Source organism: Oncorhynchus nerka, linkage group LG21, assembly GCF_034236695.1.
Source record: "Oncorhynchus nerka isolate Pitt River linkage group LG21, Oner_Uvic_2.0, whole genome shotgun sequence".
In the NCBI taxonomy this organism is placed as follows: domain Eukaryota; kingdom Metazoa; phylum Chordata; class Actinopteri; order Salmoniformes; family Salmonidae; genus Oncorhynchus; species Oncorhynchus nerka.
In genome coordinates, this window is record NC_088416.1 from 32083966 (window position 1) to 32109667 (window position 25702).

Here is a 25702-nt window from a genome sequence, read left to right on the forward strand (position 1 = left end):
CCTGAGCTTTTTCACAAGACCTTCAATATGAGTTGTACTTATGTAAGCATGGACTCTAAGGAGATAAGGAGTGGCAGGTAGCCTAGTGGTTAGCGCGTTGGGCCAGTAACCGAAAGGTTGCTGCTGGATGGAATCCCCGAGCTGACAAGGTAAAAATCTCTTAACCCACTGTTCCTAGTCCGTCATTGTAAATAAGAATTTGTTCTTAACTGAATTGCCTAGTTAAATAAAAATTGAGAGTATTGTCTGTAGAATAGAGGTGCTGTACACTCAGGACCTCCCGCCTCTGTCATTTTGTCATTGGCTCCCATATTTCTCTTTCTCAGAGGAGGAGGCTGACTTTCTGAGTGGTGTGTCTACTCGGCTGACTACAGTTCTCAAATATAGACACACATAGACTCTCACAGGTGAATCACAGGGCACATATCTCTTCAGTGTAGTGTTTTTGTACAAGCCATTATGTCCCTTTACCCTGCCTATGTCAGCACTGCTTCTCCATGCAAAGGAGACAGAGAGGTAAGAGCCAAGTGCTCAGCTTTAAAACTGCATCGACCCACAATACAGATTCCATTATTTCTTACACATAAACTGTCCTAATGATCTATTATTAATGCTAAAATGTATTGATTAATTCATGAAAACTATATGTCCCTTCCTGGTCATGGACTGTAATAAAATTGGTAGCGATTTCAATGCAGAGGCTAATCTCTCTCTCTCTCTCTCTCCCCTTCACTCGACAGGCCTCTGTGTGTAACTCTGGTCTTTAGTACGAAGGGCCAGAGATACCTGCGCATCGGGCTGGCTGTGCCTCTCTTTGGCTCGCTGGCCTTTCTGAGAAGAATGTTGGCGGATGAGGGGAAGATCTCCCCAGACCAGGTAGGTGATCTTGTCTCACTCTTCTTGATGATGCACACTATCCTCAGATTCATTCTCACTCCATTTTCCAAGTCTCTGATTAAATAAAAATGGATACTCTTGCTATCTCTCTCTCTCTCTCTCTGTCTTTCAGGTGATCCTGACAGAGATCTACACCACAGGCTTTCAGCGCTCCTTCTTTGATGAGGAGGATCTGACGTGCATAGCCGAGACTGACATCATCTATGCCTTCCAGGCCCCGCCCCTATACATCAGAGGAGGCTCTTCACAATTCTCAGGTAACCGTAGCAACAACTACATATTCCAGGGACATTCAGATCAATATCATCACTATCAACCAAGATCATCCAATAGAATCGGTCCCTTTTCCACTATGAGCAAGCAGGGGTCATTTCAGTCCCATCGGGAAATAAGCCTTTCACAGTCAAGAGCATACAGAAGTACTGTATTAACAGAATGGGATGTACAACCTCTGTGAAATAAGCCTTTCACAGTCAAGAGCATACAGAAGTACTGTATTAACAGAATGGGATGTACAACCTCTGTGAAATAAGCCTTTCACAGTCAAGAGCATACAGAAGTACTGTATTAACAGAATGGGATGTACAACCTCTGTGAAATAAGCCTTTCACAGTCAAGAGCATACAGAAGTACTGTATTAACAGAATGGGATGTACAACCTCTGTGAAATAAGCCTTTCACAGTCAAGAGCATACAGAAGTACTGTATTAACAGAATGGGATGTACAACCTCTGTGAAATAAGCCTTTCACAGTCAAGAGCATACAGAAGTACTGTATTAACAGAATGGGATGTACAACCTCTGTGAAATAAGCCTTTCACAGTCAAGAGCATACAGAAGTACTGTATTAACAGAATGGGATGTACAACCTCTGTGAAATAAGCCTTTCACAGTCAAGAGCATACAGAAGTACTGTATTAACAGAATGGGATGTACAACCTCTGTGAAATAAGCCTTTCACAGTCAAGAGCATATAGAAGTACTGTATTAACAGAATGGGATGTACAACCTCTGTGAAATAAGCCTTTCACAGTCAAGAGCATACAGAAGTACTGTATTAACAGAATGGGATGTACAACCTCTGTGAAATAAGCCTTTCACAGTCAAGAGCATATAGAAGTACTGTATTAACAGAATGGGATGTACAACCTCTGTGAAATAAGCCTTTCACAGTCAAGAGCATATAGAAGTACTGTATTAACAGAATGGGATGTACAACCTCTGTGAAATAAGCCTTTCACAGTCAAGAGCATACAGAAGTACTGTATTAACAGAATGGGATGTACAACCTCTGTGAAATAAGCCTTTCACAGTCAAGAGCATATAGAAGTACTGTATTAACAGAATGGGATGTACAACCTCTGTGAAATAAGCCTTTCACAGTCAAGAGCATACAGAAGTACTGTATTAACAGAATGGGATGTACAACCTCTGTGAAATACCAGGGTATTATGTGAAAGTCTGTCCTTCCTCTGGTGGTGATAATTACATGCTCTTTGTACTGCAGCTTTTACCCGAACTGTGCACTGTTGGCACAAGCCTTCCAAACATCAGGATGAACTACTGAGGAGAAATGCATTGTTTCTTTTTAAACAAGATAATGAATGTTTGTTTGTGTACTTTGGGTCTGATAGATTCCAGGAGTAACTCAATGTAGAATAAGAAGTCCTGGGGAACGTGTGCTTACAAACACATTTTCAATAAAACTCAGATGCTCAGATCTACTCAAATCACCATCATTTTCCGCAAAGATTTGCTGTCATCAAATGATTTATGTTTGTAACAGATGTTGGTGGAAGAAGGTGAGGACCAAGGTGCAGCGTGGTACATGTTCATGTTAATTTATTGACACTGAACACTAAATACAAAAATAACAACGGGAAATAACCAAAACAGTCCTGAAAGGTGAAAAACACGAAACAGAAATCAACTACCCACAAAACCCATGTGGGAAAAGCTACCTAAGTATGGTTCTCAATCAGAGACAACAATAGACAGTTGCCTCTGATTGAGAACCATACCCGGCCAAACAAAGAAATACAAAACATAGAAAATGAACATAGAATGCCCACCCTAGTCACACCCTGGCCTAACCAAAATAGAGAATAAAAGCCTCTCTATGGCCAGGGCGTGACAATGTTTGAAATGTCTCTTCTCTGTAATTGTACTGATGATGTGAAGGGCAAACAGACATTGTTCCCAGAAGCCAGATTGTGTGGATAGTTTTACCACATTTTTCACTCTGGGTTTGGCAGAGCTGGGTTTGTCCCTGAAAATGATACTTCTTTGCATCACCACTGAGCAAAGTGATTAGAGACATCTCTGTCTCTCCTTTATCATCTTTCGTTAGACCACACATAATAGACTATTCAGTTTGATTGGTCTGCACACACACACACACACACAGGCACAGGCACAGGCAGACACTGAATCCTCCTGGGACGTTTTATCAGACTGTATACGTAGTGGGGTTGATATGGAGAGGCCTCTCTCACCACCTCCCTGCTGAACAGAGCATCCTGTCATTTCATGCACATCCAGTTTGATAACAGAACTCAAACACTGTTACACAATGAACACTGAGTAATCATTTTGTAATCATTATCTATTTGGCCTAAAGCTGACGGGCGTGAAATGTGGTACTGTACTGATGCAGGAGGCTTCACCTCAGCTTATACCTCATTGGGTTTTGTAATGTGCCTCTTTAAATCATGATGAGTTGTCACTCCTCGTAAACTTTTATGGTCACTGCTGCTAATGGAAGGTACATTTTGTGTACTTGAAATCAATATGCCTTTAGGGATCATTCACCTCACGCACATTAACTATGAATGGGAATGGAGTCGTGTCTGTTCTTCCCCAGAACAGTGTCTACATTGATTTAAAAGACTCCTCTACTATACCACTCCTGTACTACTCTCTAGTTTACATACAGCATACTTTACTCACTACTTCTCTCAGTATGAAAAGCATGTGGGACTCTACAGAGCTCTGTTCAGCCTCTCTGCTTGGAAGAAATCTTTTCATTAAGCAATTGACAGCATTGTTCAGGTACAGACTGACCAGACAGCAGCTAATTTCTCCACAGTTTCTGGGACAGGAGGACTGCCATAATGCCTCTATACCTGGAAGTTAAAGTTTCTAAAGTGTTCATGTTCGGCTTTGCTCTTGTTACAGAAAACCTGAGCTCGCCTGAATTGTATAGTAACTCCTAGACAGAGATGTTCAACACTAAAGTTGCAGGCTTGTGCTTTGACAAACTGGATATGTCTGAATACCTAGACTGTCTGAATGGAGTACCAATAGAAGCTATCAAGCTGAGGCATCAACTGAAATGAATTGTAGCACTTACTGTATGGCTAAAAAAACAAGAGCCTTGGCACCATGTACATTAGTCGGTGAATTCAGAGGGTGACTCACTTTAAGCACATCAGCGACTGGCTGTCACTAAAGGCTCTCACTAAATGTCCTAGAATCATGTTCAAAATCATACAAATGTGAAGCAGGGGCTGTCCACCTCTGTTTGACACACAGCCTATCAGTAATGTCACTTCACACCTTGATGAGCGGCCTGTAGAAAAATGGTGGAGTGTGCGTTTGTCTGTGCCTGGCAGCATTTTCATTTGGTTGTCAGGGAGGAGAATGAGTAATTGAGTCGCTGTCAACAAGGTTTACATGAACTATCTACAAAGTATGGAATATCCCAGTGTGGCACAAAAGATTCATGAGAGATGGTGTCTGGGAGTATTTTTCCTCCTGCCTGACCTTTCATGGCATGGTGAAATAGGAAGAGAGGTGTAAGTACTTTCTATGTCAGTTTATGTACATTTACATTACATTTAAGTCATTTAGCAGACGCTCTTATCCAGAGCGACTTACAAATTGGTGCATTCACCTTATGACATCCAGTGGAACAGTAGTGCATCTAAATCTTTTAAGGGGGGTGAGAGGGATTACTTTATCCTATCCTAGGTATTCCTTAAAGAGGTGGGGTTTCAGGTGTCTCCGGAAGGTGGTGTAAACATTGATTCTGTACCCACAGAGCTCCATTGTCATGGCAATTCTCATAGAAGTATCTTATTTCACATTCAGTGAAGTACATCATACACACAGATAACATGTTCTTTCTCTATCAGGTATTCCCCTTATTCAGGTTGCATTTGGTTGACAGTGTCTTGTTTGTTCATACCAGGCTCATATTGAGGACATTAATAACAGATTGCATGACTTCATCTAATCAATGACTGATCCAAACTCAGTCGACCCTGCAGCCCACCATGACATGGTTTGTCTATTGTGTCTCTAATATAGTATGGTTGTAATACAGTATGCTGCCTGGCTGCCAGGCCATAGAGTTCCCCCTGTCAGGGCATCAGTGGGATTTTACACTAGTGCTTCAATTTACTGTCTAACAAACAGCCAGGGCTTCCAGTTTAGGTGGAACTGATGTGGAACGCTTGTTTGAAAAGCCCAATAATTAGTTCAGGCTCCTCAGTGTGGACACATTCAGAAGCCTGGCTAACTAGGTCACTCAGTGGAGGAGACGAACGCCATGAAGTCATCACTAGGGCTGTTATGGTGACTGTATTACCGCCACACCGGCGGTCACGAGTCATGACGGCACTCAAATGACACATGACCGTTTAGTCAGGGTAATTAAGCTTCTCCAAGCTCTGATGCTGCTGATGGTTATTAGTAGCCTACCAAACTTACTAACTGTGAAAGGATCGACGCAGGAGATAGGAAGCAGGTACAGGGAGTGAAGGTGTAATAACTGACGGACATGAAACAGAACAGGAACAGTGTCTGGACAGGAACACATAACAACAATTCATGAGGACACAGGGAACACCACCGAGGAACAGACAGATATACAGGGGCAATCAACCATGTGAAGGAGTCCAGGTGAGTCCAATGAGCTCTGCTGCGTGTAATGATGGTGACAGGTGCGTGTAAAGACGGGTAGCCTGGCGCCAGGGAGGTGGAGCAGGCGTGACAAGCTGCATGGTACTCGGCACTATATTGTCCCTCTAATCACTCTGACATCAATGCAAATGTAATCAAAAATCTAATCAAACACTTCATGAGAGGCCATGAGCTCATGTTGTCCATCATATCTTGAGGCTATGCAATTGTGTGCTAAAACAGAGTGATGGCTATTTAAAGAGGAGGTTCCCATCAGCTTTCTATAGGCTAGGCCTGCTATATTTATTTCTCAACCTTCCTAATATAAGCACATTTCTTCTCTTTACAACAGGAGTATATCCTACCTGGCTGGCATGAAAATGAACTACGGGAAAAGTGCCCTCCACTCGTTATTTAAGTGCATAGATGACGTCCATTTTCCCCCTGCCCCTGTTTTAATACCGGTGCATGATAATGGTCCATTCTAAATCAAAACAAATCTCACACATATATTATTTAGTATATGCAAAGACAAAATTAAATCAAGAACAGTCTGATGGGTGACTATATTAGCCTATCACTTGTGAATGATATATTATCACTTGTGAAAGATGTGCAGCAAGGCAAGAAACAGCTCGTGCCTTTTTTTCTTTCTTTTTTTTCTTTTTCAAGTCATAGTCTCGCACCTCATGTAGCTTAGTCCATAGGCCTATATTTTTTGATACGGTTTGTATCACAACTAAAGTGGCCAAATAACTTTTTTAAATGAAGCACATTAATGTGTTAATGTTTATCAATATTTTAAGCTAAACGTTCTGATCAGTTGCGTCAGCCTCAATGCTTAAAAAATGTTTTTGGATGCTAGTGGTTGTATTCATTTGGGATCTATCGCATCCCACAATAGTCCCAGACTCGCACAGAATAGAATTGGTCAACTTTTGTATTATGGGGGATAGTAGATTGACATAAGCTAGTGCTTTTGCTGTTCATTAGGCCTACTCGAAAAGTAAATATGGACAGTTCTTCTAATATCTTCAATGTGCGAGTCGGAATTGGCGTCCCTGATTTGTCTGTCTTCACTTGTAGCTTGAGAAAAAGATCCGATCACTATCAAGTATGAAGGTAAGACCCAGACGCAGACCATGTTGAATAAACAATATGTTAATTTACCAGCGGGGGCAGCTAATAGACAGGCAAGGCAGGCATGCATAGTAAACCAGAGGTGGGGCAACGGTACCGGGCCGCAGGTAGGGTCAGGGGCAGGCGGAGTTGTCAGGCAGGACAGGCAAGGGTCAAAACCAGGAGGGTGAGAAAAGAGAGACGGGGAAAAGCAGGAGCTGAGACATAAAACGCTGGTTGACTTGAACAAACAAGACGAACTGGCAACAGACAAACAGAGAACACAGGTATAAATACACAGTGGATAATGGGGAAGATGGGCAACACCTGGAGGGGGGTGGAGACAATCACAAAGACAGGTGAAACAGATCAGGGTGTGATAGATCACGTGACGGTTATTGGCAAATAAGAGTTGAGCTATCTGAGAGAGCCATGAGAGTGAGAGGTGTTTCAGAGCACGCAGCCGGGAGAAGGGAATTATAATTATTATATTCACCCCAAGGGCACAACGGCCACTGGCCTCAAAAGACATGGATTTTTTTAGGGGAATTACGGCCACACAAAGGGGATGATGACAAGAAATCCGAGGCATTATCAAGTGCTTGTCAAATTGTGAATGAGAGACAGTCTATAGGGAGGAGGTCGTGTGGTGCCAGGACAACAACCTCTCCCTCGTGCTCCCTCGTGTTGTGCCAGGACAACAACCTCTCCCTCAACGTGATCAAGACAAAGGAGATGATTGTGGACTACAGGAAAAAGTGGACCGAGCACACCCTCATTCTCATCGACGGGGCTGCAGTGGAGCAGGTTGAGAGCTTCAAGTTCCTTGGTGTCCACATCACCAACAAACTAACATGGTCCAAGCACACCAAGACAGTCGTGGAGAGGGCACGACAAAACCTATTCCCCCTCAGAAGACTGAAAAGATTTGGCATTGGTCCTCAGATCCTCAAAAGGTTCTACAGCTGCATCGAGAGCATCCTGACGGGTTGCATCACTGCATGGTATGGCAACTGCTCCGCCTCCGGCCGCAAGGCACTACAGAGGGTAGTGCGTACGGCCCAGTACATCACCGGGGCCAAGCTTCCTGCCATCCAGGACATCTATACCAGGCTGTGTCAGACAAAGGCCCTAAAAGTTGTCAAAGACTCCAGCCACCCTAGTCTTAGACTGTTCTCTCTGCTACCGCACGGCAAGCGGTACCGGAGTGCCAAGTCTAGGTCCAAGAGGCTTCTAAACAGCTTCTACCCCCAAGCCATAAGACTCCTGAACATCTAATCAAATGACTACCCAGAATATTTGCATTGCCCCCCCTCTTTTACACCACTGCTAATCTCTGTTGTTATCATCTATCATCACTTTAATAACTCTACCTACATATACATTGACTGTGTACCGGTACCCCCTGTATATAGTCTCGCTATTGTTATTTTACTGCTGTTCTTTAATTACTTGTTACTTTTATTTCTTATTCTTATCTGTATTTTTTTAAACTGCATTTTTGGTTAAGGGCTCGTAAGTCAACATTTCACTGTTAGGTCTACACCTGTTGTATTCGGGGCATGTGACGAATAACATTTGATTTGATTAAATGTGCACAGCCTGCGCAAATGACAGAGCTCATGCCTTTCATGTGACTTTTTTCAAATAATTATTAGTGGCATCATGCAGTCTTGTATTAAAAATACAAACGTTGTTCTATATGTTTTGATCACAACTAAAGTTGCATAAATAACTCTAAATTAAGCATTTAGGAAGACCTGTTTCCTTGTTAACCGCTCAACACTGAATAGCCGGATGTGCGCACTCCCTCAGAAATCCTTTAGAGAAAATATATTTTCGATTTTATTCATACTATGAAATAATGCCACGAAATTCTAAGCAAATCTTGTCTGCTAAATGAACTAGTGTAGCCCACAGCCATATGGCATAGCCAGATCAGGACCTAACATAAGGACAAAGGGTATGCTATTCTGTTCTTCTGAAATAGACTACATTTTCTTCATATCCTGTTTCTTTAGACCTGTCTAAAATACATAATGGATTTATTGTGATGGTGTAGGCTATGGATTTAATAGACTTAAAAAATATATAGATGTTCCAAAGGTCTGTATCAGTGGCTTATAGGCTATGCGTGGAAGCCAGGAGATGCTGAATGTGTTTATGTTAATTAACGGTCAATTTCCGTGAGACCGGCAGTTATTTGCTTGACAATCACCGGCTGACAAAATTTCATGACCGCCACCGCCCTAGTAATCACTGACGTCTCAGTCTCGGTATGTGGTCAGTTTGGTGTCCGTCTTCACTATAGGGCTTTACGGCTTTCTCAGAACCAGTCAACACCTGACCCTGCTAATCCAGTCATTGAAGTGGATCTCTTTGAGGGCAGAGGAGTTTAATTACTGGCTTTCACAGTGTTCAGGCTGGCTCATCCTGTTTAAATGTTAATGTTAAATGTTAAAATGTTTCTCAGACGTAACCCTAGACTACAGGAAAGTGAATACACAACTATTCCATTATCTTATAGAGAGTCATATCACTCATGACAGGAGACTACAATCAACAGGCATTAAATTACATTCGTGTGAGTGCGTGTGTGTACAAGTTGAAGTTTCTGTGTATCTACAAGAATCTGCCGTGGGCTATTTTGACACTCTCCCTCCGTCATTCTGAAAAGCTGACATCAACCTAAAGGTAGGAAACTGGTTGTAATTTAATGACCAGTGAAAAGACCTTGGGGGAGATGTCTTGAAACAATACATTTCTAAATACATTTCCAAATATAAAGAAATACACTTTGATTTAATGACTGATGAGAGTCCTCCTCCCACCTAGCATCAATCACGTGGGGACAGTCCATGAGGTGACCTCTGCATTTTACTGCTGAATTCGGCACAGCCAGAAGAGGACTGGCCACTCCTCATAGCCTGGTTCCTCTCTAGGTTCTTCTTAGGTTTTGGCCTTTTCTAGGGATTGCTTGCTTGCTGTTTGGGGTTTTAGGCTGGGTTTCTGTACAGCACTTTGAGATATCAGCTGATGTAAGAAGGGCTATATAAATACATTTGATTTGATTTGAATTCTGAAGGTTTCAACAGTAATTAAAGAAGGGCTTCTTTACATAAATCATCCTCACAGCGATCAGAGGTCAACACTTATGTAAATTGCAGAGCATGATTGAAGAGAGTTTGATCAGCTGCTTCATTAGTTGAACATGAATAAATGAAGGGCAGTAATACTCTTCCTCATTATGTTCACTCTCGGTCAGGGCTCTATCATATCAGAGCTGTTTACATGAAGTGTCTGATTGATATTGAATAGGTCTTTGTTTCCATGCATTCCTTCACTCTCCTATATCCTGGTATTAGACCTGTGGTGTGGCTGGATTGAATGGTGGGATATTTGGCGGCTTTGGGACCTTCAAGCGTGACATTCACCGTTGGCGATGATTAATTGTGAGCTGGATGGGTGTAAACAGCGGTGTTTAATACAACGCTGTGGTTTTGGGAGAACACTGTCGCTGGGCCAATCAATAGCTGCTCGTTTCTGTCTACAGTCCTATTTACCATGTGATTTATCACCAAGTGTTTTGGGGAACCAGTGCCGCCTGATGGGTTGGCATTGTCTGTAGGTTGGTAATCTCGTTCCCAGACACTCCTGCACAAATGTGCGTAGAGTCTGGTGGACCAGCGCATCAAACTTGGCCAAATCATAGAGCTGGGAGAAACTCCTGGCACATAGGCATTGGCTTAATCTAACTAATCTACCAACCAATCATCTCCCACAACACCTTCCCCCTTATGCTAGTACATCACAAGCACAGAGCACCACAAGCACACCACACCACAAGCACATGTGATTCGCTAAAATGAAATGATGACCAATACTTTGCCATAGAATCACTCGCATATAATTCCATGGTCACTCCCACTAAGGCCAACTTTGAGTGGTTGATATCCCAGGCTTATATGCGCTGTGCGCAATAGCCTGGGGATGAGGTTAGTAGGTTGGTAACACAGCATCTGCTAATGTCTGTGAGTGCTGTAATATCATCAGGCGTTTGCTCAGTCACACTCCACAGTGTGGGTGAAGAGAAGTTAGCTGGTGAGAAGTGCTGGCACCCACCAGGAGTGAAAAGCTTCATCAGATAAGACCATCCTGCTGGGAGAGTCTGCAGCGCCCGCTCCATCTGTTCTCCCTTCTGGTTCACTCCTCCCCAAATAGAATGTCTCGCCAAGTCTTATATTTAACTTTCCTTCACCCCCCCCCCTCTTGTCTCCTCCCTCTTTCCTCCTCTCCTGCAGGGTACCACCACAGCCTGCCGTCCTCACCGTACTCCTCCGGGCCCGAAGGTCAAAGGTTACCTCCATCCGGAACTTTGTCAACAGAGTTCCTGAACCATGGTGTGCCAGTGAAGATCCTGTTGCTGGTGTGCAACGCCGCCTGGAATGCCCAGCAGGCTGTCAGGTTAGGTGACTGTTTCAAACGCACTCTGGGATCTAAGGGGCGGTTGGTGTTGTTCACCTCTTCATACTGTCACTCAGAAGTGAAAGAGAAATATAGGCTTTTCATTCGACTTTTGGCCAGCAGGAAAACATCTCACGACTGTAATGTAAATTGGGAAGCACATATGCAGCACAGAAAGGCCTCTACTATCTCATGTGACAGTTGAATGAGCCACAGTCAATGAGTCACAGCCTCTAAGAGTTTCTTGTCAATCTAATTGAGAGGCGAGTCTCCAACTGAATGGTTGTGAAGTTTGACATCTGACACGATGGAGTAATCCATCAGACATCCAGCCCGACAGCAGTGGAGGGATCAATACTCGCTCAGGAGACCTCACAGTGTCGGACATGAGAAATCCAATCCCATCCAGAAGGCTTAGTGTCTCTCAGCATTCTACCATGCTTCAACATTGCTGATTAACCATCCCACTGGGCACCACACACTGGTGTCAGATGTCAAACTTCACAACCAATCAACGTTGTTTCAACATAATTTGTCAACGTATTGTGATGTGGACTCAACTTGGAAAATACATTGGATTTAAAAAAAGTAATCAACCAGTACTGTTTTCATCCAGAGTTGTAAACATAAAAACGTGTGTAAAACAGGAAAGGTTCACCCATTTTTGAATGTTATATTGTTTTTGTGCATCCCGTAGTGATGTTCTATTAATTCCCATGGTCCTTTCATGTTTTCATGTGTATCTGAGTTATTGGCGTTCAAGCAGGCAGAAATCTGTCCGGTATGACGTAGCACTGTGGTAAAGTCACTCTCACTACACTGGAATAGGACTTTTAGATGGTGAAAACGTCTATCATACATGTTAGATTTCAATACTGGCCGATGTCATAACACGGGAGGATGTCTTCTCTGAAATGAGCCATTGGTTATATTTTTTGCAATATTCCTACCTCGAGAAATGTTTTATTTAACAGAGGGTCTAGCCCATTTTCCCTATTTGTCTGCCTCTTGGGTTGTAATCCAGGGTGCGTTGCATGGTGCCGTTGCCAGAGATGTGAAAGAAAGGAATGAAGGAACGTATAACGCCCCACCCAGCAGACTGTCGACGCGTTGACGTTGTCATGCTGTGTCACACGGTTCTAAACTAATCGTCAAGCAATCCCTTCTCAAAGTCAGTGTATATGTCGAGAAATGTGCCCATTTTCATCTAAAGCACGTAATGTCACGATTCCAAAGCTATACGATATTACAGGTAGCAAGTTAATTATCTCACATCTCGGAAATATGTGTAATGTTGTACTTCTTGATGACGAAATTAGTGCCTGTGTTGATTTTGGAGCTAGCGCCCAATTGACAGGGGAAGGGTGAAGATATTCACTCCTTAAAGGAGAGCGTTCCTTGTCCCAGATCGCCCAGAATACACCGGCCTGTACCATAGACATAGCATGTGCAACGTTTCCCATCTCCTCAAAAGTATATCTGCAGTTGAGAATGTCAGACTCCACTATGTGGGGCACATCAATCTACAGGTTGAACATGCTGAGATTGTAGACTCCTAAATTGATAGTGCAGTTTTTTAAGGCGATTTTACAGCTAACTAGCTACTGCACATGCTGATATTGGTATTATTGTGTGTAGCTATGTTTTCTTGTTTGATAGCTACCTACCTAGCCAGCCAGCCCATAAAGAAAGCATTGCATGTGGATTTTGTAGTCGATTTGAGCTGCAACACATATCCACAACGATTTTCTATTTTGTTGCCAACCTTATTATAACGCCAAAATGAAACATTGGTTCACAAAAAAATATTATTCTCGCATATTAGTGTCAACACTGTAAACTCATTTTTGTTGAGATGGAGACGTGAATCCAACATTTTAATAACAAACATTGTTTTAAATCAACCAACCGTCGTTCATATACAAGACAATATCCAAAGGTAAAAGTGTTTTATTATTATCATGGATTTGGAATCCTATTTACAGGCCTAATGGTAACTACTTCTAAACTTCCCAAAATCCAATCAACCATGGATGAATGATAGTATACCTAGCTACACGTTGAAATGATGGTGTCCTTTGTTGGGCAAATCAGATGTCAATGTAGCCAACATACTCACTCTGAATTGACTTTCACATACAGCTTGGGTATGAGGAGTTAGAGGAGTTACTGTCAACTATTCTATGTTATTTAGGTAGTCTACACAAAGGAGTATGAAAACTGATCAATGTCTAAATGTGTTGACATGACAGCTCAGCTGAAACGAACACAGCTTGTTTCCCAAGCTTAGCAGGGTACACAGAGGTAGGCATCTGGATGGTGGACTTGGTCGCACTGATATTGAAACGATATCAAATAAAATATGTCCAATTAAATCTAAAATGCAACATAATTTCAATATAGGAAGAAAAAAACTAGAAGTTTCAACGCAATTTCAACGTATACATAGTTCTGATGATTATGTTGAAATTAGACTGATGTAAGCACCTGTTAGTCAAGTTAAGTCAATGTATTTAAGTTGAAGTCTTACCCTAATTTCAATGTTGGTTGAAATGAGATGAAAACAGTACTGGTTGATGACTTTTTTTACTTTATTTTTTTTAATCCAATGTATTTCCAGGTTTATTCCACGCCACAATACGTTGAAAAATTACCTTTAAACAATGTTGATTCAACCAGTGTGTGTCCAAGTGGGCTCAGACCTGTCTCTGTCTCATCAGGTGAAGGGTGAAGATATTTGTGTGCAGAGAAAATGACATGTGGATTGCACTCTTTGTCTTTTTCTTATTGTCCTACAGGGAATAGGTTTTGCAGGTACATTCCTCTAACCAGCACAGTGTGAAATTTTCATTTCAGTGTCATTGCTTTGTTTAACCGTCAACTCCGAAGTGAGTGAATATATTTTTGAAGACCTTCTTGATGAATCTAATTAGTATAATAAAACATTAGTTTAAACTAGAGATGTCAGTCATTTTGCATTGGATGCGTCTCCGCCGGTGTCACCCTTCTGCATCTGCAGTGATAGGTAAAAGCACTAGAGTGACAATCGGTCTTCTCACAAAATCGTCTGTAGCGTCCGAACAAAACATGAGACTTTCACGAACACGATGGTGTTGTCCGTTTTGCTCTACGACCCCTACACATGTCTTGGAAGTCATCTGAATTCGGTACAGCCGATTTGCCAGCTTCTGTCTGTTGCGTCTGAGCAGTTTGGTGGTCTACATTTACATTACATTTAAGTCATTTAGCAGACGCTCTTATCCAGAGCGACTTACAAATTGGTGCGTTCACCTTAAGACATCCAGTGGAACAGCCACTTTACAATAGTGCATCTAAATCTTTGAAGGGAGGGGGGGTGAGAAGGATTACTTTATCCTATCCTAGGTATTCCTGAAAGAGGTGGGGTTTCAGGTGTCTCCGGAAGGTGGTGATTGACTCCGCTGTCCTGGCGTCGTGAGGGAGTTTGTTCCACCATTGGGGGGCCAGAGCAGCGAACAGTTTTGACTGGGCTGCGCGGGAACTGTACTTCCTCAGTGGTAGGGAGGCGAGCAGGCCAGAGGTGGATGAACGCAGTGCCCTTGTTTGGGTGTAGGGCCTGATCAGAGCCTGGAGGTACTGAGGTGCCGTTCCCCTCACAGCTCCGTAGGCAAGCACCATGGTCTTGTAGCGGATGCGAGCTTCAACTGGAAGCCAGTGGAGAGAGCGGAGGAGCGGGGTGACGTGAGAGAACTTGGGAAGGTTGAACACCAGACGGGCTGCGGCGTTCTGGATGAGTTGTAGGGGTTTAATGGCACAGGCAGGGAGCCCAGCCAACAGCGAGTTGCAGTAATCCAGACGGGAGATGACAAGTGCCTGGATTAGGACCTGCGCTGCTTCCTGTGTGAGGCAGGGTCGTACTCTGCGGATGTTGTAGAGCATGAACCTACAAGAACGGGCCACCGCCTTGATGTTAGTTGAGAACGACAGGGTGTTGTCCAGGATCACGCCAAGGTTCTTAGCGCTCTGGGAGGAGGACACAATGGAGTTGTCAACCGTGATGGCGAGATCATGGAACGGGCAGTCCTTCCCCGGGAGGAAGAGCAGCTCCGTCTTGCCGAGGTTCAGCTTGAGGTGGTGATCCGTCATCCACACTGATATGTCTGCCAGACATGCAGAGATGCGATTCGCCACCTGGTCATCAGAAGGGGGAAAGGAGAAGATTAATTGTGTGTCGTCTGCATAGCAATGATAGGAGAGACCATGTGAGGTTATGACAGAGCCAAGTGACTTGGTGTATAGCGAGAATAGGAGAGGGCCTAGAACAGAGCCCTGGGGGACGCCAGTGGTGAGAGTGCGTGGTGAGGAGACAGATTCTCGCCACGACACCTGGTAGGAGCGACCTGTCAGGTAGGACGCAATCCAAGCGTGGGCCGCGCCGGAGATGCCCAACTCGGAGAGGGTGGAGAGGAGGATCTGATGGTTCACAGTATCGAAGGCAGCCGATAGGTCTAGAAGGATGAGAGCAGAGGAGAGAGAGTTAGCTTTAGCAGTGCGGAGGGCCTCCGTGATACAGAGAAGAGCAGTCTCAGTTGAATGACTAGTCTTGAAACCTGACTGATTTGGATCAAGAAGGTCATTCTGAGAGAGATAGCGGGAGAGCTGGCCAAGGACGGCACGTTCAAGAGTTTTGGAGAGAAAAGAAAGAAGGGATACTGGTCTGTAGTTGTTGACATCGGAGGGATCGAGTGTAGGTTTTTTCAGAAGGGGTGCAACTCTCGCTCTCTTGAAGACAGAAGGTCTACACACTAATATGACCCCTCTTGAAAGCTGAGACTCTCACGTACGTGTCAGTTGCCCACAACAAGAGTTGTCTGAAGGTCTCCCGGTACCAGTTGAAAAAAATGATGGAATTACAGTATATATGGAGACTGTTCAGTGCCAAAATTAAGGGGTTAAATACCTATCATAGATGCAGGACAGACATTTCCGAACAAACTTCCTTTGGAATTTGTTGGGCACTATCTGTTGTTCCAAGTATTGAATCTGTTATTAAAAGCATTTGTATGGGCTAATAGCAGTAAGGCCAAATAAAATTCTAGATCAAATAGCTAAATTATCCTTGGTATGACCTTCTTAAAACAATTCCATATAACGTAGTAAAAGAGCTAAGAGCTTGCTGTCTAATCCATATAATCTCTGGACACGGCATGCTTTAGATGTGAGTTCCTCGCTGAGATCGTTCAAAGCCAGATTGCTAGACATTATAGTCTGAAATCCAGTCCTGTTTGTAGCAGGCCACCTCGCCCATATTGATTTAATGTATTTTGCATTTGCTTAGATGTTTCTTTCCTAGTGAACCCATCATTATGCACAGTGTGGGACAGGACAAACAAATCATAATGTGACCCATATTGATGCTGAGTCTTATTTCCATGCAGACAAACTGCCTGTTGAGGAGAGAGATGCGATGCGGATCAGTGGGAATTCTGACACATTTCATAGTCTCCATTGGATGATCTTATCACAAGTGTCAGATGTTTTTTGGATCAAATAACTTTCTCATTTGTTTTGGTCTGAAAGATGAAAATAAATCTGACTCTGCCATAAGCGTGAAATTATTATTAAGAGATATGAGCTCTGCATTATTTTTGCAATTTATTCCAAAGACTGCGCAGCTAGAAAATGTGGTTCCTTGGAAGTTGTGGGTTAGTGAACGTATGTTTTTGGTTTCACAATGGTTGGGAACAAAGCCATACGTTTTGTGACTGGTAAAAAGGAATGTTTTTTCAACGTTCTGAGAACAGAAGGGATCATTTCGCCTGTTCTGGGAACATTTATTTTTAGGTTGCAGGGAGGTTCTGAGAATGTTTTACTCTGGTTCCTTGAAAGTTTTACTGGGAGATTTTATTAATGCTCTGAGAACAGAAATTATATGTTATTTTGAGGTTTTTTAATAACTTCCTTTCAAACTTTCAGAAATACTCCTCAGTTTTATCAGTTGTCCGGGAGGCTGTTCTCAGACAATCCCACAGGTGAAGAAGCTGGATGTGGAGGTCCTGGTCTGGCGTGGTTACATGTGGTTTGCGGTTGTGAAGCTGGTTGGACATATTGTCAAATTCTCTAAAATGATGTTGGAGGCGGCTTATGGTAGAGAAATGAACATTCAATTCTCTGGCAAAATCCCTGGTGGACATACCTGCAGCCAGCATGCCAATTGCACACTCCCTCAAAGCTTGAGACATCTGTGGCATTGTGTTGTGTGACACAATTGCACATTTTAGAGTGGCCTTTAATTGTCCCCAGCACAAGGTACTGCTGTGTAATGATCATGTTGTTTAATCAGCTTCTTGATATGCCACACCTGTCAGGTCAATGGATTATTTTAGGAAAGGAGAAATGTTCACGAACAGGGATGTAAACAAATGTGTTCACAAAATTTGAGAGAAATAAGCTTTTTGTCCAGTATATAATCTTCTTTTCTCTATCCATGGAATTAGTCCACTGCGCCACCAGGATTGAGCTAGCATGCCATGTTTTTTTACGCATACAAAATACAAGCTATTAATTTTAGTCTATTCAAACATACTCCATTTCATCTGAAACAAACACTCATTATGATCAGGCCAATGAGTGGGTGTGGCCAACGCACCTGAACATACTTAACAAGATAGAGGATAGAGTTTTTTTAACGCTGAGAACAGAATATATATGTTTTTAAATAACATTCGTAGAAAGTTCTCTAAACGTTACTAGTTTTCTGTGGTTTTTATGGAAAGTTTTTGTAAGCCTCCCTCTGAAAAATGTGAGAACATGACTTTAAATAGAACTATGATGAAACCTGTAGGAAACGTTATGCTAATGTACAGAAATTCCCACAGAAGAACATTGTTTCTTAACATTCTTGGAACAATTAGAGAACATGACTTTAGATAGAACCATGATGAAACATTATGCTGAAGTACTTAAAAAAATAAAATGTTTATGTTCTCTGAACTATTTCAAATCAAATCAAATTTTATTTGTCACATACACATGGTTAGCAGATGTTAATGCGAGTGTAGCGAAATGCTTGTGCTTCTAATTCCGACAATGCAGTGATAACCAACAAGTAATCTAACTAACAATTCCAAAACTACTGTCTTATACACAGTGTAAGGGGATAAGGAATATGTACATAAGGATATATGAATGAGTGATGGTACAGAGCAGCATACAGTAGATGGTATCGAGTACAGTATATACATATGAGATGAGTATGTAGACAAAGTAAACAAAGTGGCATAGTTAAAGTGGCTAGTGACATAAGGATGCAGTCGATGATCTAGAGTACAGTATATACGTATGCATATGAGATGAATAATGTAGGGTAAGTAACATTATATAAGGTAGCATTGTTTAAAGTGGCTAGTGATATATTTACATCATTTCCCATCAATTCCCATTATTAAAGTGGCTGGAGTTGGGTCAGTGTCAATGACAGTGTGTTGGCAGCAGCCACTCAATGTTAGTGGTGGCTGTTTAACAGTCTGATGGCCTTGAGATAGAAGCTGTTTTTCAGTCTCTCGGTCCCAGCTTTGATGCACCTGTACTGACCTCGCCTTCTGGATGATAGCGGGGTGAACAGGCAGTGGTTCGGGTGGTTGATGTCCTTGATGATCTTTATGGCCTTCCTGTAACATCGGGTGGTGTAGGTGTCCTGGAGGGCAGGTAGTTTGCCCAGTTGAACCAGTTGAACAATGTTCCTACAGTAGAACATTACCAGAATTGAAATGAAATGTAAACATGTTTGAACTTTTAGGAAACTTTCTGTTAAAGTAATGAAATACCAAGAAAATAAAGTTTTCTCAAGTTCCTTAAATGTGCTGAGAATGTTCCAGTTTCCCAGAAAGTTGTGGGAAGGTTGTATACAAAATAACCATAGGAAAACCACGCTCTCACCAAGCTCTAAGAAACATATGGTTCTCAGAACGTTATGTGCTAGCTGTTTTTTAGGCTCTTGCCCTGAGATGAACCCAAATCATTCCATTTTGACCTGTGAGCTCTTTATAATTCATGCACTCTCTTAAAGCTGGGTGTGCTACTCTTAGTTAATCAGGGGTTAGCTATCCTGACGATTAATTTCTTCAGAAAATATTTGTGAAATTGTCCTCTGAAAAGGTCTGTCTCAATGGAGCTAATTCTGTGTATTTCTGTAGTATGTCTTTGGATTGTTATCGCACCACTACCCCAGCTACGCTCCATTCTGCTGCCTTGGTTATGACATTGGCAGGCTTGGCCATGCGCTAGTCCTCACAGCTGCCTTTGTTTTAGATGGATGATCCCACACAAAACTATCAGAGCGATCATCTGACGATCAACACTCACATCTTAAATCCATCAGTCTGAGTGGACTATTTGTTTCTTGCTGTCTTCTCTGTGTACACTAAGACAAATAAAGCACACCATTGCTTCAGAGACAACTCACAAGACTGTTGTAGTAGCTCAATACTTTACAAGGCTACTGCTAAAACGGTGCCTCGGAGGCACCACAGACTGTGTGGAGATCATTGTGGGATGAACATGGACACGTCTGTAAGCCAATTTGACATACTTCCAATCTTGCATCATTCTCAGGTGAAGAGAGAGGGGTAGTACTGTGTACCAGGGCCTGCCATAGAGAGAGGGGTAGTACTGTGTACCAGGGCCTGCCATAGAGAGAGGGGTAGTACTGTGTACCAGGGCCTGCCATAGAGAGAGGGGTAGTACTGTGTACCAGGGCCTGCCATAGAGAGAGGGGTAGTACTGTGTACCAGGGCCTGCCATAGAGAGAGGGGTAGTACTGTGTACCAGGGCCTGCCATAGAGAGAGGGGTAGTACTGTGTACCAGGGCCTGCCATAGAGAGAGGGGTAGTACTGTGTACCAGGGCCTGCCATAGAGAGAGGGGTAGTACTGTGTACCAGGGCCTGCCATAGAGAGAGGGGTAGTACTGTGTACCAGGGCCTGCCATAGAGAGAGGGGTAGTACTGTGTACCAGGGCCTGCCATAGAGAGAGAGGTAGTACTGTGTACCAGGGCCTGCCATAGAGAGATGGCTTGACAAGACTATGGGCCGATGATCTGAACAGCATACCAAGTCCTGAAAATAAAGGAACAAACACCTCAAAGCACAGAAAATGAAAGGCTTTTTTTGTTGTATCTCTTTATGTCCTGGTTGTTGCAGCTGTTGCTCATAGTGACCATGGAATGCGGGTCTGCAATTACACAACAACCCGTGGAAAGTACAGTATGTTGAATGGAGGACAATGACATTAATGGTAACAATGTTGAAGAGTGTTAGCGATAACCTAATGTACCTTGAGTATCTACATGGTTTCCATGAGTTAATGGGACAACCCTTCATGAAACTATGATGAGTATTGAATTTAAACAGAATCAATATTTTACTTTAAGACTCAGATGAGAAATACATTTTGATAGGGTTCGTGCACTTTCACGTTGACCTAATCAAGCAAAATGTTGTAGTTAAGGCCAGAGAAATATTTGCTAAATATTCACAAAATATTCAGCTCTGGGTCGTGTTACCTGCCAGATTGACGTACACTGAGGAAAATATTTAATCTTAATTTGATAGATCGTTGAGATGCAACTTGATTAACCCTGTGACGAATCTCTCAATGATATGTGTGAGCCTCAGCCTCTCCCAGTTAGAGATGAGGAGTTTATGACAGAGACATGGCCTTAATCTGAGGTACCGTTTAATGAAGGCATCATGTGATCCTTCAGCTCTGATGCAGAGCTCTGGTATAATGGTGATTAAATAGGTTGAGTGTCATCCATGAAGATAGGTAAAGGGGGCCTGAAGACTAGTAAGAAACCAGCGACCTAAGCAGGGCTAGTGTGGTTCTGCCTATATGACAGTGTAAGAATTGAATGCAGGATGTGCACTCTACTCTTTCACTCACTGTACATTGAATAAACAGTCATTTAGGTCAATGAAATGTTAGTTGACCACAAACATCCTCATCAATGAAATTGCATTTTTTGATCAGTTCACTTCACGTATCCCATTGATAACTGTCTAAGATCCTATCTCTTCTGACTGAATGGTCATCATGTGTTCCCATCTGCTCCTCAGGTTTGGACCTCCGTTCCTGATGAGGGAGGACCGCTCCATCTCCTGGGACCAGCTGCAGCAGAGCATCCTCAGCAAGCTCTACTACCTGATGATCAACGGAGCACAGGCCCAGGTACAACACTGGAAGACCATAGCTGACACACAGCTAATGGCTCAGTGACTCTCCAACGCTAACCTTTAACCCTGGGCTAGTGTGTTTTCTGCCTGTCATATCTCTCTATGCCTTGTCTTCTAGTGCAGTATGGGCTACCTCTTGAGTATAAAAAAACACCTAACCAAAACAACCTTACGGTATGTGCATATACAGTCAGGTTCGAAATCATTGACCCCCTTGATAAAGATGAGCAAAAATTACTGTATAAAATAAATAAATCAAATATTGAGCTATATTGTATGCTACATTTTTTAAATTATATTATTTTATACTAATACAATTGCTCAGGAAAAAATGATTTTGTCTAACAAGTAATATGTTTTTTCTCAAAAAGTTAGGCGTCTAAATTATCAATACCTTTCAATTCCTCACCTTGCGAGGATAACGGCACTGAGCCTTCTATGAGTTGGAGAACACATTGGGAGGGATCTTAGACCCTTCCTCCATACAGAATCCATTTGGATCCTTAATAACCTTTGTCTGTGCTTATGGACTGCCCTCTTGAATTCAAACCACAGGTTTTCAATGCGTTTCAAGTCTGGAGACTGAGATGGCCATTACAAAATATTGATTTTGTGGCCAATTCATTTCTTTGTAGATGTTGATGTGTGCTTGGGGTTATTGTCTTGCTGGAAGATCCAAACCAAGTGGCTTGCAGAACATCGGACAAACATGTAATGATACAAATGCAAAAAAAAACAGTCTGCTTAAATGCGCCCAGCTGTGTGACCTCTGATTGCGGTTCAGCGCAGCATAGCATGATGTTAATCATGTCGCTAAACAGCTTTCCAGTTAGTGTCTGACTGTCAGGCGGCTGCATGGCCACCAGACTACATGTCTGTCTGTCTGTTTGCTAAAGGGTCCTGATGTTTTAGGGAGAGAGAAAAAAATGACAGGTTAGCATTCCGTGAAGGGAGAAGGAGAGACAGAGATGCCATGAAGGAAGAATGAAAGAGTGTTAAACTCTCAGTAATTCTCTGTATTGGATTTATCCTGTCCTTTTTTAAACCTCCAGTTGGCTATTTAATTAAAGTCTAGCTTACAAAATCAGTGTAAGGAGCTTACCTCAGCCAAGAGAGAGACATCCAAATGTATGGTTTGCCAAAAAAATACAATTCTCTAGAGCTTGAAAGGACAGATACGAGTCAACCTGTGGTTTATGGCAGCAATCATTTACTTCCAAAAGTGGATTTTCTACCCTTATCTAATTTTAGACCACAGCAATGGAGTCCAATAGCAGCAGAGTGGCAGTAAGCCAGTCAGTCTGCCTCATTGGATCCTGATGTTGCCTCTCCGTTGCCTGACATCTCAGTCAGCATGGAGCTGCTCACTAGAGCAGACAGGGTGACATGCTACGTATGCTACGCTAACCATTCAGATGACATGGTGTTGGTGACTGTGTATAATTAGAGAATAACAGCACCCCTCCTTGAGCAGGCTGTGGCTCAGACTCACAGCTGTAATTCATGACCCTACATGATGTCCTCACAGTGACACACTCTGTAAGGATGGGGAACTGATGAGATTTAATTGAAGATGCAATACGGGAGATGAGTAGATTTATAAATGTGGAATGGAGAATGGATATTTGTCACATAGAGACAGACCATGTTACAGACAGATGATCAGACAGATGATGTTATGGTAATACGTGAGGGATTAAGCAGAAATCCGTCAGTGTTTAGATTGTAATGGGAAAGCATCAGAACATTATTCTCACGTGTAAATAGTGTTGCTTTCTACCAAATCATAATGTTCTCTTAACACAAGCAGTAATTAACCCAGGTAGATTTAAGACTGAAAGAAACTGAATGCAATGATTTTCTCTTGGAGTGCGTGTGCTACTATAACAACTATTGTGTCTAATTCAGTATTGTTTGGTCTCCTCTTGCCTCTTGCAGCGTTCTGGCTGAAACAGGTAGAAGCTCAGAGGTGTAGTGTTGCGTGGTGTTGAGTTTTAGCTGTGTTTTTCTTCCTATCTACACAGCAGTCATTCTGACAGGATGTGACATTACTCAGAGCCAGACCAAACGTTGTTGCTTATTTGTTCATTTTCCCTCTCACTTACTCATACCTTCTCACACACCTGTCACACACGCACATACACACACACCTGAGCTGAGCCTCTTTCTGCTTCACACAGACACCAGTGCTTTTCACAAATTCTTAGACTGCAGCCCGCAGTGGGTGGGATGCGCACACACACACGGGTATATACTGTATCTGTGTGTGGCATGGGTGGTCTTTGCATGTAGACACAAGTCTATCATGCTAAGCCGAAAACAGGGCTTAAACAAAGTGGCTAAGTACTAGATGAGAGGAAAACAAATTTCAGGTCCACTTTTGTCATCTTTCGTTTCAAGCTTTTGACAGGTTCACTTTGAAGACTTTGGGAAGGTTGAGGTATTCTAAGTGAAGCTGTTCACAAAACCATCTGAGATGGAAAGCTGCCAGAGGGTAATGCAATAAACACTAGGACCTCAAATATGTAGCTGCTTTACACATGCATTTATAGAGGACAGTGTGACACAGTGGGAAATCCATTCTTCTTCCATTTTAAACCATTCTGGCATTTCAGCTGGAGCAGAGTCATACGAGCACTTAATGTGTTCTGTGTTCGCTATCTCAAGTTGAGCACAAATATAGAAAAACCCTCTGCAAGACTCTCTAAGGTATTTAGACAAACTGCAGGCCTCACAGATTCCTTTATGAGGTCTGGTTATTCCCCCGACGTCCTAGATTTTAGATCTAGTATCTTTATTCTAGGTTACCCCATGACAGGTCCGTGTTGAGCTGTATGCCCACACGACATCCTAATGTACATTACATTACATTTAAGTCATTTAGCAGACGCTCTTATCCAGAGCGACTTACAAATTGGTGCGTTCACCTTAAGACATCCAGTGGAACAGCCACTTTACAATAGTGCATCTAAATCTTTTAAGGGGGAGGGGGGGTGAGAAGGATTACTTTATCCTATCCTAGGTATTCCTGAAAGAGGTGGGGTTTCAGGTGTCTCCGGAAGGTGGTGATTGACTCCGCTGTCCTGGCGTCGTGAGGGAGTTTGTTCCACCATTGGGGGGCCAGAGCAGCGAACAGTTTTGACTGGGCTGCGCGGGAACTGTACTTCCTCAGTGGTAGGGAGGCGAGCAGGCCAGAGGTGGATGAACGCAGTGCCCTTGTTTGGGTGTAGGGCCTGATCAGAGCCTGGAGGTACTGAGGTGCCGTTCCCCTCACAGCTCTGTAGGCAAGCACCATGGTCTTGTAGCGGATGCGAGCTTCAACTGGAAGCCAGTGGAGAGAGCGGAGGAGCGGGGTGACGTGAGAGAACTTGGGAAGGTTGAACACCAGACGGGCTGCAGCGTTCTGGATGAGTTGTAGGGGTTTAATGGCACAGGCAGGGAGCCCAGCCAACAGCGAGTTGCAGTAATCCAGACGGGAGATGACAAGTGCCTGGATTAGGACCTGCGCTGCTTCCTGTGTGAGGCAGGGTCGTACTCTGCGGATGTTGTAGAGCATGAACCTACAAGAACGGGCCACCGCCTTGATGTTAGTTGAGAACGACAGGGTGTTGTCCAGGATCACGCCTAGGTTCTTAGCGCTCTGGGAGGAGGACACAATGGAGTTGTCAACCGTGATGGCGAGATCATGGAATGGGCAGTCCTTCCCCGGGAGGAAGAGCAGCTCCGTCTTGCCGAGGTTCAGCTTGAGGTGGTGATCCGTCATCCACACTGATATGTCTGCCAGACATGCAGAGATGCGATTCGCCAGCTGGTCATCAGAAGGGGGAAAGGAGAAGATTAATTGTGTGTCGTCTGCATAGCAATGATAGGAGAGACCATGTGAGGTTATGACAGAGCCAAGTGACTTGGTGTATAGCGAGAATAGGAGAGGGCCTAGAACAGAGCCCTGGGGGACGCCAGTGGTGAGAGCGCGTGGTGAGGAGACAGATTCTCGCCACGCCACCTGGTAGGAGCGACCTGTCAGGTAGGACGCAATCCAAGCGTGGGCCGCGCCGGAGATACCCAACTCGGAGAGGGTGGAGAGGAGGATCTGATGGTTCACAGTAT

At 43.2% G+C, this 25702-nt stretch overlaps 1 protein-coding gene across 1 annotated transcript in view; it reads left to right on the top strand.

The window, feature by feature from the left end:
- LOC115104283 (ubiquitin carboxyl-terminal hydrolase 43-like) overlaps window positions 1-25702 on the top strand; it is a 98506-nt gene that overhangs the window by 54437 nt on the left and 18367 nt on the right. The window contains exons 5-8 of the mRNA XM_029625648.2: window positions 741-876; window positions 1010-1154; window positions 11223-11385; window positions 21479-21590. Coding sequence (XP_029481508.2) covers window positions 741-876; window positions 1010-1154; window positions 11223-11385; window positions 21479-21590 — 556 coding nt within the window. The remainder of the gene's footprint in view (window positions 1-740; window positions 877-1009; window positions 1155-11222; window positions 11386-21478; window positions 21591-25702) is intronic.